Below are 18,734 nucleotides of genomic sequence, written 5' to 3' on the forward strand. Positions count from 1 at the left end.
AACCCCAGCTTCATCTGCTACAGTGAAGAGAGACTCTGAGGTGCTGCTGGGCGAATAAATATAAACATATTGGCAAGTACAGCTGAATATCTTAATGAACTGAATGCAAAAACACAGAAGAACTGCACATCTGCCAATGCTGCACTGAAGATTCATAATGAACAGAAACTATGAACAACATAATTTAAGAAAAGTAGAAATCATAAGTTGTAACAAATGTATTTACAGTCATTTTTAATGAATCTAATACAGTTAGAATAACAGCATCAATTTATTTAAAAAACATATGCATTTCTTGGTTATTCAGAACAGTAGTGTATCTATAGGCCTATGTTATTCTTTCACACTTGCAGTTCCATTAGACTGAAGTTATCTAAATCTGATTAATATACACTACAGTTCAAAAGTTTAGGGTCACTATGCTCTTTTTTATTAAATAAATTGATATTTTTATTTAGCAAGGACACAATAAATGTTGTTCAATCTTTCTTTTCATCAAAGAATCCTGAAAAATCAACACTGTATCTCAGTTTCCACACTTCAGTAAGCAGCACAACCATTTTCTACTAATAATAATCAGAAAAAAGGCCATTATAGAAAAAAAAAAAAAAAGTTCTGTTTTGTTTATATGTGGCAGCAGTCGTTTGTTTTGTTGTTTATTTTATGTTATTAAAGTCTTTAAATGTTCGCTGGTTCCCGCCTCCTTCTTCCCACAACAACAAACTGCTACATAATGATTTAATTTAGGCATATAACATAACATAATACAACATTAGTTATTAAATGTGACAGTCCAGTGGGGTTGTTGAATACACCAACTGCACTTTACAACAGAAACAGAGAGCAGAAATTAAACTCTACAATGATTATAGTATAACAAACAGAGATGTAATGAAAAGCAAACAATGTCTTCATGTTCATAACCTAAAATCACCAGACTGTTTTTATATTGTCTATAGTAGTGTTGTCACGGTACCAAAATTTCAGTATTCGGTACCGATACCAGTGAAAATCCACGGTTCTCGGTACCAATTTCGGTACCAAAGCTTAATTTAGATTAAATGTACATAATTATATTAAAGTGTATATCACAAAGATGGAAACTGTAGTATTAAAAACACTTTACAATAAGATTCCATTTGTTAGATAACATTAGATAAAATGACCTAACAAAAAAAAACAATAGTTATATACTGTCGCAATTATTCTCCTTTAGGGGTTAATTTAAAAATACATTTTTAAAATCAAAAGTTAACATTATTTCTGTTAACATTATTTAATGCACAATGAATGAAGTGAACAAACATGACCAATCAAGTGTTTTGTATTAAATAACATTCACAAACATTAATTAATGTTGTAAAAATATATTGTTTTTTATATAACGCATTAAGTGATGTTAATGAGATAAAATATGTTTTATTTGACTTGACTATACTTTTATTTAATCCAAAACTGTATTCATATTTAACTTTAAAAGGGCTTTTTAAACCTGCTAAGAGTTATCCAGCCAAGAATAAGACTAGAACTACTTTTCTGACGGACTGATATTAATGACGGCTTTTTATTTCTCATCTCCATAAATATATCTAGTAGTAAAGCTAATGCAAGGGCTAGAAATCAATTAATAGGCCTATGTCACACTTCCTCGTCGTCATGGAGAGCGCAGTTCGCACAAGCGTTTGTACTCCCGTGGCGTCTGTCGTTGCTATGCATCCATGAACGCACATGGAAAAGTGAGCGCGCCGCTTCTATTATGAGCGCGCTTGCCGCGCGCCATTTGAAATAACGTATCTGCACGCGCAAAAACATCAGCACCACATCAGCAGCAGCACCGGCGATCGCCATCAGCGCTTTTATGAAGAGGACCAACTGCATGCGCTTCGGGCATGCACGCGCATCAAATACCGGGTTTGAGAAAACCTGGTACCGTGACGTTTAAAAAAAAATTAGTACCGACTTGGTACCGAAGTACCGGGTCTTTTGACAACACTAGTCTATAGGGTATCTCTATAGTATGTTGTGTCACTTACTTCTGGAACCTGAAATATTATGTCTGAAGTGTTTATTTTATTCTGTTCTATTAACCCCCTGAGGTCGACGGTATCGCCGGCGATACCAGCTCGCTTTTTTTTTATTAGTGTAAAAGAAACTCATAAATACTCTGTTGACTTTGATTTTCCATAGGAGTTTCATACATCAATCGATTCTGTTAAATAAGTATTATTTTTGTGTATACTCACAATAAAAACAAAGTGTTGTGCTTTTTGCCAAATAAATAAAAAATAAACACGAAGCGAGTTCTGCCTTCTCTCTGCCAGTGAAGTCCATTCTGAAACGCGTCCGAAAATGAACAATAACTCAGCGAATACTCAGTCAAACAGGCATACAGACACACAGGCATGAAGCTTGAATTCTCTTCTTTTAAATGAAGTAATTTATATAAAAAACAAATATTCTCATCTTGTGAAATCTGTATTAAAAGAGAGCGATTCCAGTCGACCTCATTACAGCTAATTCAGATGTAATGTGACTCCGCCCACGGAGAGCGCGCGCTATTCAAACGCAAATGGCTGAGGCAATCCTGTGAACGCCCCCATCAGCTCGAGAAAACACACAAGTTTATTTAGATCTTGCAGCGCTGTGAGGAATAATACTAATGGAAAATGTCCCTCAGAAGTGCGGGTATATCGAGGAGCGAGCTGAGGAATACTAGTAAGTTTTTTCCTTCTCACGTGAATTTCTTCACGTGGGTTTCTGTTTATGAATGAATAAACGGCAGAGATGCGCGCTGTTTACCACAGCTGGCAAAGACAGTTTAAATTTAAATCGCGTGTGTGAATGAATGATGATGTTTTAGCAAACTGTATTGCTATACTGAGATGAGTAAAAACGTTACAGTCAGACGAAATATGAAAGACAACATTTTGTTTAGTAGATTTGGGTACAGTTTTTACTGTAGAATATACTGCCACATCAAATAAGCTTTTGTTTAGCAATTTCTATATATAAAATAAAAATTTTGTCAAAAATAAAGTCATCAACTAAGATGTTAGCTGTTCCAATGTTGGCTATATTCAAACTAATGAATACATAGATAAAATGTAGGCCTATAATCATTTTTTTTTACAAAGAAAGAGTACACTTGAAATATTGTTGAAATTGTAATTATTGTTGTAATTGTAACCGTTTTAATAAAATAGCAAAACATATTTACAAGATAGATGTAAGCAAAATCTTAAATGGTCAATATAAGTCTTCTTCTAAATATATCTTTTGTCCTTGCATTGTGGCTCAGTCACTGTGTCACACCTGAATGAATGGCTAATTATGCAGAGTGGGTGGGACATTGTATTCTAAGGTGTAAACCACTCCTCGTTCACGCCCCCCTCGCATATTGGCTTTCCAAGCAAAACCTGTTTTACATCAATTTAAATCAATGTATGGTTTTATGTGAACAATAAAGCAAGACTATTTTCACATAATTTTGAAGAAAAAACTATAGGCGACGACATCCATTAGTCAAAAGTCTTATTGCCACATATTTAGTATGTGTTTTGTGGCCTTATTTCAAAAACTTAAATTTTTTGTTTTTTCGATAACCACGCATAAACATTATTCTCTCAAAAATGAAAACATGTACATACATGTGGCTCACATATTATTGTAGTCCTGTTTGTGCTATATAGAGTGAATTTACACCTTTGCCATTAATATGTTTATAAGCAACTGAAAAAAGCACAAATGTCAGAGCATGTCAGAACATCTCAAGGACCCCAAAAAACCGCTCAGACTCCAGAGGGTTAATATTTAATTTGATGGTGAATGTTTATTACGCTTTAAGTAAGCATTATCAATTGTTGAGTTTTTGTTCACTGATGAAGTATGTTGTATCAAAGTATGGAAACACATTAATATGGAGTCATACACACATCCACAAAGAGGCTCCTTAGCATGTAAAGGGTCTATTTTATTTTATTTTATTTTAGATAAAAAAAAAAAAAAATCTGTTTTTGAGTCTCTGGTGTATTTTGGGATTATTTATAGTTAGAAATGAGACATTAAAGACATTTATTTTTCTTGTTTATTATAAAGAAATGTGTTTGCACAATAAACTGCATCTGAGGTGTCATACAATTTGGACTCCTGTAATTATTGCCTGATTATTTGGAAATCTGCTTTTCCTCCATCTTAGATCAGGTTAAACTCTATTGTCATTTTGAGAACCAATGAAAGACAATCTTAATGATCAATATTGGAACAATTTAAAGCCACACTAAGTAGAAATTGTGTTTTTGTCAAACAGCGACCCGTAGAGTCGCTGTGGAATACTTGCACTGTCGTAAATATATTATATTATAACATTTTTACATGATTGCAGCTAAATCACAAGTGAATAGTCTATAGTCTAGGCCTACTGTATAATTTAATTTGTGTTGTTTTTACTGGAATGTAAACATTACAAAATGCCATAACATCAATTAAAGGGTTAGTTCACCCAAAAATGAAAATTCTGTCAGTAATTACTCACCCTCATGTTGTTCCAACCATGTAAGTCTTTCGTTCATCTTCGGATCACAAATTAAGATATTTTTGATGAAATCTGAGAGCTTTCTCACTCCTCCATAGGCTTTCAGAGGGACCCAAACTCGCTGGCCCAGAATAGTTATTAAAAACATCGTTAAAATAGTCCAAGTGACTACAGTGGCTCTACATTAAGTTTATTATGCGACGACAATACTTTTTTGTGCGGAAAAACAACAAAAATAACGACTTTATCCAACTATTAGTGTTCTTCAATGTGGGCCTCTGACGAGAGTTCACGGGAGCGCCACGACGCATGCGCGAGAACTGAGATTACTGCGTTCTTCTTCTACTACTACTTGTTACTGGCTGCTCACTCCTTGGGAGTATTACCGCCATCTACTGTACAAGATGACAGTTTTACCCCGCGCATGCGCAGTTTCATCACAACAGTTTTACCCGTAGAGTCCGTTTACCGTTACATTAACCCATACAATTTGTATTATGCATTTCCTTAACATGTACTTGCTAATCAAACACTTTATATGAACAAACTACTAATCTATAAAACACAATCGGTCTTCCGACCTTTTACTATTGTGTTGATATGCGCGAGGGAGAGAGAGCAATACAGCGCTCGTGTTGTTTGAAGGCGGTGAGAATGCGCGCGCGCGCGGCCGGGGCTCTCTCTCTCTCTCTGTTTGTTCTTATGCGCCCTGTCCACTGATCTAAATAATTAGTTGTTACGACGACTTATTTGTTCCCTCGTTTTAATAAATCGTGGACACGTTGAAATAATTCCCTCCCTCATTTTGATTGAACGAATTACAACGTGGCCAAAAAGAATGCTTAAAGACCTATTTTTGTGAATTGGTGAATATTCAGGTGAATTATTTCGTGGCCACGAATAAATAATACTTATTAAACTGTTTTTCTTACCTGTGAAGATAGCTCTTCAGTGAAGGCCGACTATTCTCGTACAGCTTTTTATTCCTTTTTTTTTTGTGTGAATTGGTGAATATTCAGGTGAATTGTTTCGTGGTCACAAATTAATAATACCTCAGCACGTTTTACAAATTTGAGTACAACGTCGCCACAATATAGTAAAACGAGGGAACAAATTAGTATAACCTGCTGAGGTATTATTAATTCGTGGCCACGAAACAATATTCACCGGAATATTCACCAATTCACAAAAATATAGGTCTTTTTAAATATATTTACATATTAATATAAACCAAAACTGCGCATGAATTCGACACTTATTGTGATTTAGGTCTCGATGATGTCGGGACGTCATCTTGTACAGTAGATGGCGGTAATACTCCCAAGGAGTGAGCAGCCAGTAACAAGTAGTAGTAGAAGAAGAACGCAGTAATCTCAGTTCTCGCGCATGCGTCGTGGCGCTCCCGTGAACTCTCGTCAGAGGCCCACATTGAAGAACACTAATAGTTGGATAAAGTCGTTATTTTTGTTGTTTTTCCGCACAAAAAAGTATTGTCGTCGCATAATAAACTTAATGTAGAGCCACTGTAGTCACTTGGACTATTTTAACGATGTTTTTAATAACTATTCTGGGCCAGCGAGTTTGGGTCCCTCTGAAAGCCTATGGAGGAGTGAGAAAGCTCTCAGATTTCATCAAAAATATCTTAATTTGTGATCCGAAGATGAACGAAAGACTTACATGGTTGGAACAACATGAGGGTGAGTAATTACTGACAGAATTTTCATTTTTGGGTGAACTAACCCTTAAGTTAAATGTACGTCGCATTAGGCTTGTTTGAGATGAGCAAAATCTGCGCAGAATCGATCACCGGTGATCGGCGCGAGATGCATGCCGGTTAGAAATGTGTCCGAGTGCGGTCCGCCTTGCTCTGATGTCATGCTGACGTATGTCAAAAAAAGGCTTGTTCGACTTCATGCAGCTCTGCGCAGACCGATCGGCGGCTGACTTGAAGCAGTGCATGCCGGTTAGAAATTTTGTCCGACTTGATACAGCGCCGACGCCACGTGACTGTGACGTATGCCATCAAAGTACCTCGAGAGCAATTCGAGAGTAGCCGGAGAACTCAGCCAGCACAGCTTCTCAAGAGCGGCTGCACTGGGCTGCACGTGGGCTGATGACGACACAGCTGTTCCACGATTGGCCGGATTCACCGAATGACAACGATCACGTGTGTTTCGTCTTTATTCGAACACCTTTAGTTCCTCTAAAGCTCTCAAATCAGTTTATTATAACAGTAAACACTCTTTTCATGTCGTTGTCATGTAATATTGTGTCATGTTTATCAAATTAAAACTGATTAAAAAAAGTAGACTCCACTTCATTGATAGTAGCTTATGTTGAACTTTATTCTTGTTCAAACAGACGCTGTATGAAGCAGTACATAAAGTATTGAATGAAAATGTCTCTGAAACATCTGTGTATTATTTGGCAAATATTGCATTTATTTCACTGCAGCTGTGGTAAAGTACGCGAACACCACGTGAGCAGTCACTACGGGAACCAGAAAGTGTCCGGCTTCACGTCTCCGTTTGCAGCTCCTCCCCGCCTGCACGCGGCTACTCTCGCCGATCGGTTACATCCAGCCGCAGCCGATGTCGAACACACCTAAACTCTCGCGACTGCAAGTCGGACGTGTCGGATTCTGCAGTCGAGTGCAGTTGCTCTCCACCGACTGCGCTGATCAAAAAGGCTTGTTTGAGATGCGCCTCGCCTCGCCTGAAATGTATGCGAGAGTAGGCGGCTGCAGTGAGGGGAGGAGTGAAAAAAGCGCAGGCAAGCCGGACAGTTCTCTCTTCTCGCAGTGGATCTGACACCTGCGAGATCAAAGATGGATATCGCGGGATTCGCGGAATTCACGCTCGTGCACAGTGTTGCTAATAAACTGGATGGAATTTAAGTTCTGTTGCTTTTATATGAAAATAAATATAATGAACAAGACACCCAAAGTAGCCTATTATTTATATTCCATTCCAAATACATGTTTATCAGTCTTTTTTCTTTAATACAGACATGTGTTTTTTTTTTGTTTTTTTTTTATAAAAAATACATTGCATAATCCATAGAGATCGCACTGTTAGATAGTTTGGGAATATTCACACATACATAAAACATGATATCAGAGTTTTAAAATCAAACATTTTAAAAGAGAACAATAGCCTACATCACGGTTGTTGTTGTTTTTTTATTTATTTTTTATTTTTTTTTTATCTTTTATCTTTATTAAATCATTGCGATACAAGTAGTAGGAAGTAGGAACACACAGACAGAGTCATACATCACGGTTGTTTAAACCAATGAACATTAAGCTGTGTCGTCAGCAAGTCGTTTCCCTTCATGCTTTTGATCAGCGCAGTCGGTGGAGAGCAACTGCGCTCGACTGCAGAATCCGACAGGTGTGCCTTGCGCTCGCGAGAGATTTTTGACATACGTCAGCATGACATCAGAGCAAGGCGGACCGCACTCGGACACATTTCTAACCGGCATGCATCTCGCGCTGATCACCGGTGATCGATTCTGCGCAGATTTTGCTCATCTCAAACAAGCCTAAAGCATGATGGGAAACGACTTACTGACGACACAGCTTAATGCTCATTGGTTTAAACAACCGTGATGTAGCCTATTGTTCTCTTTTAAACTGTTTGATTTTAAAACTCTGATATCATGTTTTATGTGTATATGTCCCAAACTATCTGACAGTGCGATCTCTTTGGGTTATGCAACGAAATTTTGTTTTTAATAAAAAAAACAACAACAAAAAAAACACACATGTCTGTATTAAAGAAAAAAAGATTGATAAACATGTATTTGGAATGGAATTAAATAAGTACTTTGGGTGTCTTGCTCATTATATTTATTTTCATATAAAAGCAACAGAACTTAAATTCCATCCAGTTTATTAGCAACACTGTGCACGAGCGTGAATCCCGCGATATCCATCTTTGATCTCACAGGTGTCAGATCCACTGTGAGAAGAGAGAACTGTCCGGCTTGCCTGCGCTTTTCTCACTCCTCTCACTGCAGCCGCCTACTCTCGCATACATTTCAGGCGAGGCGAATCTCAAACAAGCCTATTATTTCATAACATTGGCCGTTATGATGTCATTATTATTGCAATTTATAATAAGGGTGATTCTATAACTATGGTACTTTTCTTGTCCCTGGATGAAATAATAAAATCTAAAAAACATTTCTTCTTTTTTTGTTTTTGCCACATTTACTTCACCCCAAGGGGAACTTATAAAAAATGTATCATGGCTCAATCATTCTTTTTATTATATAATATGAGGCCTTTTATGCATGGTTTTTACTGTTTTCCCTCTGTCCCTAAGTCAGACTTTGTACCTTCAACCTCGCTTAATTCTAAATTAAATATTTAAATAATGTAGATTTCAAGTACAAATGATAAAATATTGTCTAATTCAATTATACATATTATATATTGCAATATTTATTCACATTTTCCTATATTTTTCATAAGTAGAACCCTTGTCCCTTGGGTTCACTGTCATTTCCACCACACTGTACAAAATAGAATCCTGGGATCATTGTTTTAGGTTTGTATACTTAGTAACCATAGCAACAGAAACCCCACAGTGGAACACAAGGCTGGGTGGAAGGGTGATCTCTTTGGGGCTGATGAAAAGAAGAAAAATCAAGGTAAATATGACTAAAACTGAGAGTATGTTTATTAGTCGTCATTTCCAAACGGCTCATATTTCACATGGACGTACAAATAACTGGATAAATTTAATTTAATAATGTGTAATTTGTGTATATTTAATGCTAACTCTAAAACTAATATTAGCAGGCTAACATAGCATGATATTTTAGAGAGAAAGGGGGGAAATGTCATTTCCACCACAGTCATTTCCACCACGGTGGTCATTGTGGTGGTAAAGACAGGTTGTGGTGGAAATGACATTGTTCGTGCTAAACAGCAAATTATTTGGGCTATAATACTAAAACTTTAATGTAAAAAAACATATAATTAATTAACCCTTTCACGCATAGTGGTCACTACAGTGGACAGCTATTAAAAAAACATTTTCTTAAATTTGCATGGGTTTTGATGGCTTAATTGCACATCATCCTCTTCAGTGGACCCTGATGCATCATCCTATACATTGTCACCAAGTGGTAAGCCATTATGTTTTGATTTTTTTCCCCTCCAAACCAAGATGGCCAATGGTCAGTCAGAAATGCCAAGTTTCTCTGGAATATCCACCTATTCCTTCTATGCTAGGAGACTCTTTTTAGGTAAAAAAAAATATATATATTGCAGCATCAAGCAATATCTAATGAGTCATATCACAGTTACATTTCCCAAATTTTAGATTGGGAGAAAAATCTGATTAATCATCTGTCCACTATAGTGGACCTCATGCATCAATGGCTATATTTCAGCTACAGTTCATACTTCATACGATAGTTCATACGAAAATACTTAATCTGCAGTGACTTTTTTGACTGTAAATAAATGTATTTGTATTATTAGAATGTAATTTTCATTGACATCAAAAAAGTTATGTGATTACATAATGTATGTGACTTGTAATGCATTACTTTTCTTGTTAGATCAAAAAGTAATCTGATTTCGTAATGCACGTTATTGTAATGCGTTTCTTTACTCGTAACATCAAAAAGTAATCTGATTATGTAATGCATGTTACTTGTAACACATTACTTGTAACATCAAAAAGTAATCTGAATGGGTTATGCATGTTATTTGTAATGCGTTACCCCCAACACTGCTCATTTCAGATGAGATTGAAAAAAACGTATCGCTAGGTTTTCTCAGAGGAGGGCTATGATAGAAATGTGTCCGTCTTGAACATAATCAGAATTATCAGCTAATAAGGGCAAATGGACATACTCTGGTGCACTGGAGGGAGCATCTGAGTGGTTTCCACAGTTGTACCTTGACAGGCAGTAGAAGATTCAGATGGAATCACGTCCTCATGTTCTGATATCAAAGACACGCGAAGTGCAACTTGTATGAAGTTGTATGAAGCCTTTGCAATATTTCCCATTTATATTTTTTTGTATATATTTTATAGTTTTCACATGATTTGATATAATTTTATTGATTAGTTTGTTAAATACACATACTTTATCTATTTGATTATTGTATTACGGTATGTTTAATACAGTATCTCTTCCGTTTAAACTATAAACGCATGCTGTCCACTCAACTGGACATCTGAAAATCTCTTTGAAAAATGTGTAAAACAAACAAACAAACAAACAAACAAAAAAAACAAACAATTCAAATCTTGTTTTTCATGCCCTATAAGAGCAATAAAAACACATAGGAAAAAAATCCTGACTGAGGTTATCATAATTCATGCATGAAAAGGTTAAGTTAAAATATTTTATTATTTATTATTGTTACAATATTGTTGGTAAATAGGAGAACAATAGATAAGTAAGTTTGGCATGATGTCTTGGCTCTTTCTTTAATATGGCAAGCAATACCACAGCACAGAGGTCAAGATCATATAGAGAAAGAATAAAATCAGATCCACTTAAATATTGCCTATTTTATCTGTTATTCAACATTATATTCAACTGGTTATATTAAGGCAATGATGACATAAAGGGTTTGCTCTAGTTTGTACTAGTTTGTCCTAGTTCAGCATGTAGAAAGCAGTGAAGAAATGATTTGCTGATTTTTAACACAATTCATGTCTTTTTCATTTTTTGGATTGTTTTTCATTTAAAAATATTGATTATATGTGTTTTTAATGTTGTTGCTTATTGATTTGCTCTGGTTCACTATAGAGCAGTAGAAAAATAGTTTTTAATTGGAAGTTGCCTATCTATGTAATTTCCGCCACACACTGTCTCTTCCACCACAACACATATTTTAAAGTAAAACATATAAAAAACATACAATCAAAACAACTATATTCTGTGGTGTTGATAATTGTGCAGTTATGGGTAAGATATGTGTATACACTTTGAGAAATACATGATTTTGAGCTATGATAAGTAAATGAAATGTTCCAGTGATCTAGTTTTAGGTGTTTTTTAGTGTAAACATTGTAAAATCTTTACAGTTACATTTCTGAAAAATAAATAAATTACAAATTTGATCAGAGATGTGTGTGCTATTTAATCAAATATATTTATAACAGAAGATATTTAATTATTTTCTCTTCAAAACACATGTTTTGCTATGTGATGGAAATGACCGTTTTCTTGGACTGTCTGATAAAAATCGCAAAATATATATATTATTCAATACAAATCATCACAGCCAACTTAAGGGAAGGTTTCTAGACAGATTGAGAAACCAACTGATACTAAAAAACTGTTTGTAGAAATGTTTTTATTTTCTGAAACTGTTTAGCTCAAAGAGTAGCCTACCATAGTTTAAGAATTACCCATAATAGTTTGCAAATTGTGCTCGTTTACACTATTTACAACCTCTACGTTAGGGTTATTTATGATAATTATGTGAGATATTGAAAGCTGTTCTCATGATAATCGCAGGAATCAACGTCAACAGCGTCGTCTGATATCCCTCAGGACTACGTGATAAATACACCTCACAACACCTGAGTTCAGCTGGCAAACTAATTCGTGAGGCATAGCTATCTGATTTATCAAAACGATTCCATTTACACCTGGTCACATAAATGTATTTTTGCGAAACGGATTTAAATCCGATCTTCAATTCTCGCGCTATATGCAGATTTAATGGAGTGCACGTCACCGAGACATGAGCTGCATTTTATAGATCATCAGCTACAATTTCAAAATCAAAGACCGCAATAAGAGAGAGCAGTAACAGCCCTGGTAAGATCATTTCGTTTCTTTACTTTTAATGATGAAGATTGTGTGTTAAGCGTCTGCGACTTACTTTCACTTTGATTTGCGATAGTTTGCACGTTGGCTTGATGCAGTTGCTCATCTGCGGTGATGCGTGTTCCAGCGCGTCGTCATATCTGGATATAACATATAGCCTATACAACGCTCTCACACGTTTTTTTTGTTTGTTTTTTTTAGCATTTTTGGGAGGAGTAGGGCTACAATTTACAAATGTGGTTTCAAAAACCATATGCATTTACACTTGTCCAGTTTCGTCTGGAATGCGTCTCAGATCTCTTCCTGAAGTGGTTTGAGGGATCGGATTCAAATCCGTCTCAAATGTGTTTCGGAGGGCATTTAAACCTGGACTTTTCACGATCGGATAGCTATCCGATCTGAGAAAATGCATGAAGTGGCCAGGTGTAAACAACCCCCATGACAAAAACATATGCACGAAAGCCGAAAACAAACGCTGGTTGGCCTCTCACGTCCAAATTTGACGAAGTGGTGGGGGAAGTGACGTATGCCGTAAAGCAGTCGAATTTTGTAGTTCTTTTTGTGCTCTGGTTACTACCCGAACCCCGAAGTTACATAGTGCCAGTAAAAGCGATACAGACCCTGTCAGGCTATGGCAGACGTGTCATTCAACCTATTGTAAGTCGATGTACCATCACAAGGATCTTGGAAATATATTATGAAGGTTGAAAAGTTACATAGTGTTGCTTTAAATTACATATTTTAACTGTCTTTTTAAGTAATATAAGTCCAACTGGTGACTTTATTGATATGATAATTTTACCATATAATTAAAATAAATATGAAATCTGTTGTTTTTCCTTATAATAAAGCAGCAATTGCATTGAATATTAAAGGGTCTGTTTGTCAGTTTTCTTCTCAGATAATGCCAAATAATTTATTTATAAATATCTCATTTTAAACTGAAATTCTTTGTATAAATGACAGTTTGCCAGTAACATTTTGCATCTGTAACAAAACATTGTGGAGAATTTAAATTTTTCATAGGGTGTTAATTATGTTTAGCAATTATTTAATTATAAACTCAGACACTCACCACTGACACTGAATGTCTGCACTGAGGACCCTCTGGTGTTTCTGATCTTTAGTTTATATTCTCCAGAGTCTGTGGTTTTGATGTTTGTGATCATGAGATCTCCAGTCTGTTTGTCCAGCTTCAGTCTGTCTCTGGATGACTCTTCAGTAATGATGGAGTCACCACTGATTATAGTAATGCGATTTTCATTTAACCTCCATTCTATCACATCACTACTCTGTATTTCAGTAACACCAGTGTGTAAAGTGACAGAATCTCCCTCAATGGCGGACACTGTCTCTGTTATATCTGCTTCACCAAACACACCTGGAGAACAAACAGAAACAGACAGTCAGAAATTAAACATACAGAACACTCAGAAGTCTTCAAACTGATCAGTGGCACTAATACATCCAAGGCCGCATTAATGCACGGGCTTACCTGGGCTGAAGCCCAGGGGCCTCCCAAGTTCAGGGGCCTCCCATGTTCAGGTTCATGATGAGCTGAAAAGGTCATATTGTTTTAACTTGTCAGATTTTGTCGCTGTATGTCGCTAGTCGCTTGTGGACGTTGGTAGTGCTGTCGCTCTAATGTTATTGTTATGGTGCGTTCACACCAAACGCGAATAGAGCGTCTGGCGCGAGTGATTTCAATGTTAAGTCAATGCAAAGACGCGTTTACGCGCGTCTAGAGGTCCCGCGGCGCGAATGAGGCGTTATTAGACTGCTCGTCTGGCCACATCTATACAAAACACCACCACAAGTGATATTATACAACTATATAATTTTAATTTGACTAGGAATTAGGCTCAAAAGAAACAGTATGCTGTTGGGAGAGTGTTTTTATATTACCACACAGCAGTGTTCAGGGATTAAATCATTTACTAGATTAACGATCGATCAATCTAAATTAAACTCACTCATACTGTCATAAATTATTAAAACGTCTTCCGAATTTGACAAATAATCAATTTTATTGTCCCTAATAGTCAACATAATGCAGGGGAAACTGTAAAATGAACTTCAGCAGTGCTAAACTTGCATCATAAAACTACAACACTCGAACTATAAATGTATGAATTAAACTCACTGAGACTGTCGACAGTTTCTTTTCCATGCATTATTTTATTATATCCATGTTTGTGGTACAGTCAAATCATAAACAGTGAAATCGCCCTTGAACTCTGTCCTGCACTGCACTCGAGACGGTGACGGGAGCTCCACTGAAAGGCTTCTTTCCTATTGGTTGTCGCTCGCGAAAATCGCTTCTCATTTGCATAAAGTTGAAATGTAGTTGCTGTGTGTGGTTGTTAAATAAAGTGTCTTGTGTTTATGTGCTCAGTGATATGTTAATAACAATATTAAAATTAAAAACAATATAAAAAAACTCACTGTTGTAGGTCTCGAAAGAAACTAATGCATTTTGTGATGTAGATTACCTAGATAGGCGTTTACACTTTTTTAAAATGAGACTCTATAAATCGAGGGGATGGGGGGCCTACAAAACCTCTCAGCCCCGGGGCCTAACATTAGGTTAAGGCGGCTCTGAATACATCTCACATGATTTGCTGCAGTCTGCATTAAATCTGAGTCTACACTGTTCTGTTTATGCACATCATGTTGCTTATGCATGTACGCTTATACTACTAACAACAACGGATGAATATTTGCATTTGAGGAACACAAACTTATAACTCACTCTTAATAACAATTACCAACAAATGAGTAAACCATTTTTAGGCTATATTTGAGTTTAGTCTCAAACAAACAATAGAATTTAATTCAATGCATTAGATTATTAGGAACTCAATGAACCATGTCGCGACTACGCGTTGAAAACAAGGCCTGTGTCTACCATGACTATTACTCCGACTAAAATATCACGTAGTCATTATTGTGCACTATACAAAATATGTCCTACAGCTTGTGATCACAGTTGTTACATATTGAAATTCAAAGAATAATAAAATATTTCGAAAGAAAATACTCATTTCCAGTGTGTAGAAAACGAAAACGAAAGTGCAGTTATGTTAAAAAAATAACAGTCACTTACCGATCGCACATAATAAGAAAAGAACATGTGTAAGTGCGCTCTTCATGTTGCTGTAGAGATGAATGCTGGATAGTAGATGATCCGTAGAGTTATTAAAGTCCTCTGTTCTCTCAGTGTTTCTGAGCCGCGCCCTGAACCAGAGATCTCATTATACGAGACGACGAACAGAACAACAAACAAACAAAACACGTCGAGACGTTTACGCCAATTTATTGGTGAAGTAAATCTTGATTATTTATATTATTCTGAAAGAGACTGGTCTGCTTATTGATTTCAAAATAAAAATCGAAAAAATGGCTGAATCTTCCTGTATCAGATACAGTCTACAGCGCCACCTACCAACGAACACCACACGATCAACAAACACACGCCCATAAACAGGGGAGAACTGGGGCCTGTACCATGAAGGTAGCTGAACAAACTCGAGGTTACAGGATTAGTTTTGAGTTGACAAAACCAAACCGATGCAATCAGGCTTTATTGGTACCATGATGCAGCTCATCAACTTTCTCTGTCAATGAAGGGTTGGTCCTCAAGCTATGATTACTCCACGCGCGCGTGCACATAAAAGAGTGACGTCGACACTGAACAACCAATCGCGGGTAGAGCGAGAGCGATATATTTTTCCGCGGAGGAGCAAGAGATAATCATTCAGAATTACGATGAATTTAAATATGTATTTCAAGCTCGAAACAATACGGTCTCTGCTGCCAAAGCAAGAGAAGACTGTTGGAGAAAGATTGCTGATTGTTAATGTGTAAGTTAAACAAATACGTTCTATATTTATGTAAAGTTCTGTATGTGTAGCAGCCTATGTAATATAGCCTATAGCCTATATATAAAAATGTGCATGTACTAAGAAAGATTAATATTCATTGATTTTTAGATGCAACCCCAACTCCAAATGTTCTTTGCAGCATATAAAGACAAAATATAAAAATATAATTCAAAGTGGTGAGTATTTACCACAACCTTTTATTATTTTTGTGAACATTTTATCACAAACACTTGTTTGCAGCAAACAGAAATAAAGAGTTAAATTCAGAAAACCAGAATACACTGGCGGAGGAGTTGGCTCTGAGTAGGTAATAAGGGACGGCCGATTATGGATGTGATTACAGGTGCTGTACAATCTGACCCTGGTGCTGGCTCCTCTAAGCAAGCAAGTAAGTATGTGCAATACATTACTACTTTTTTAAGTTTTAAATATGGCTGTCTGTATGTTCTGCAGTAGAGGGAAATACAGTGTCCCTGTTGAAGCCAGCACACATACACACAGTCTCCCACACAGAGGTCAGTATGCAGCAGACAGAACACCAAACATAACCTGCTTTACAACAGTTATGCTTTACATTGGCCTACTTTTTATTTATTAGGGAAATGAAGACGCTCTGTCTGTGTGTTCTCAGACGGTTGCTGATGTGAATGCACTGGGCTTTTTATTATGGCAAACATTTGAATGTGTGGCATAAAAAAGGGACTGGCCCTTACACATCTCTTTTATTGTAGGATTTTACACAACCTGCCCCAGAAACTGAGGCCTCTACCTCAATGGCCTTCAGAAGAAATGTGAACAAGGTAAGGATTTAAAACCTCATTTTTTTACAGTCTATGGTCTCGTGCACAAAAACAACGACTACTACATGATATTTTAGTCGGAGTAATGTTTATAGTAGACACTGGCAGAGTTCCAATTAATCTAATGCATTTAATTAAATTCTACTGCTTGTTTGAGATGAAACTCAAACATAGCCTAATAATTACGAATATTCGTTTTGGAATATATACTCCTACTCCCACTTTTTGTTCGACTGGATCTTTAGATCCATCTGTATAAATCTGTATACAAGAATAAAAATTGTCTCTCATAAAACCATTAATTTCTTAACTATTAGTATATCTTTCTTCTGCTTTCTCCCGATCCTCCAGCAGTCTCATTTCAACAATTTTTTTGGTGCATGAATTTGGTGCATGAACAGGTGCATGAATAATCACAAATACACAGAAGAAAATTAAGAAAATAAATAAATAAATAAATAAATAAGGGGCTAAGGTTTTTCCTTTGCTTCTATGGTGGAAAAAAGACTAATTGCGTTTTTCTTTTTTTTTATCACTTTGAGGGCTTTTGTATAAGAAACAAATTCACCATGAAATGCACAGAACATTGGTTTCATCTTTAGGTATTTTGATTTGTGAACATAAAATTTTCCAAGCATGAGGATATTGTTAACCAGGAAGTTATCTTTGTTATCGTTCATTATAAGTCCATAGATAATGTCCTTTGCAGTGAATTCTTCGAGGTGAGGTATCTTTGGGTAAAGCCAGTCATAAATATCAGACCATAAGGCCTCAAACTCAAAAAAAAAAAAAAAAAATGCTCCGTGGTTTCAATATCACCACAAAATAAACATTTATTTGAGTCAAATCCAAATCGAAGTTGTAAATATTCACTCGATGGATATATCCCATTTTAAATTTTAAAATGAACTTCTTTAACTTTGGGAGGTAAAGGGAATTTTTAATATTTTGGTTCTAAGTATGTGAATGGTATCTTTTGAGAAATAATGTGAAATTGAGTTTCTATAAGCTAATATAGGAAAATAAATGTTGTTAAATTTGTTTCTAACAGTTTTGTTTGAAAGTTGGCTTCCTTTAAAATCACGGCCTTCAACTAAAAGTGCTGGGATATGTGGGATCATAGAGACAGAATAAGAGAGAATTTCTTTAATTAGGCATATAACAGAATTAGGGATGGCTTTAGTAATAGATTCAAATTTGGCCCGATTGCAAATGAGATTATATTTAACACAGAAATTTTCATATATAATTTCACTATTACTATCAATTAAATGGGACACTGACCAAATACCTTTCTCCATCCAGTTCTTGTCAAACAGAGATTTGTTCCTAACCGTAATATATCTATTATTCCATAATGGTGTATTGTGTGGTGTAAAATTGTGATTATATCAAATCTTCCAGTATAACAAAACCTGTTGATGAAATTTGGATAATTTAATTGGCAGACGTTGAACGGTGAAATCACAACTTAGTAAAAATTATATTCCTCCTAATTTCTTAAACAATTCTCTGGGAATATGAAACTAAAAATGATTGTGATTTAAAAAGGATTTCAACCAGTTAATTTTCAGGGTCCCATTTATAGAATCAAAATCAATGGCTTGTAAACCTCCGTCTTTATAATCTTTTGTCATCTCTACCCTTCTCATGTAGGCCTAATGTGTTTTCTTCCTCCAGATGTAACCAAAGTTGTCTCATTTCAACATT

At 35.9% G+C, this 18,734-nt stretch overlaps 1 protein-coding gene and 1 long non-coding RNA gene across 5 annotated transcripts in view; one reads left to right on the plus strand and one right to left on the minus strand.

Annotated features, from left to right (window-relative positions):
- The window catches only part of LOC309476000 (uncharacterized protein), a 28,205-nt gene extending 12,479 nt beyond the window's left edge, over window positions 1-15,726 (minus strand). For 2 of the 4 annotated variants that reach the window (XM_082139073.1, XM_082139070.1), the window contains exons 1-2: window positions 15,447-15,699; window positions 13,416-13,721 (exon numbers count right to left, since the gene is read on the minus strand). In XM_082139073.1, the coding sequence (XP_081995199.1) occupies window positions 13,416-13,721; window positions 15,447-15,492 (352 nt within the window). In that variant the 5' untranslated portion in view covers window positions 15,493-15,699. Of the gene's footprint in view, window positions 1-13,415; window positions 13,722-15,446 lie in introns of all 4 variants that reach the window. The other 2 variants (XM_082139071.1, XM_082139072.1) reach the window with 2 other exon arrangements.
- Window positions 15,727-16,311: 585 nt separating this feature from the next.
- LOC309475747 lies at window positions 16,312-17,018 on the plus strand. Its single transcript, XR_014197831.1, has 3 exons — window positions 16,312-16,612; window positions 16,678-16,739; window positions 16,956-17,018. It is a non-coding gene; the product is annotated as an uncharacterized lncRNA (long non-coding RNA).
- Window positions 17,019-18,734: the final 1,716 nt, after the last annotated feature.

The sequence above is a fragment of the Leuciscus leuciscus genome (assembly GCF_965113295.1).
Source record: "Leuciscus leuciscus genome assembly, chromosome: 15".
In the NCBI taxonomy this organism is placed as follows: Eukaryota; Metazoa; Chordata; class Actinopteri; order Cypriniformes; family Leuciscidae; genus Leuciscus; species Leuciscus leuciscus.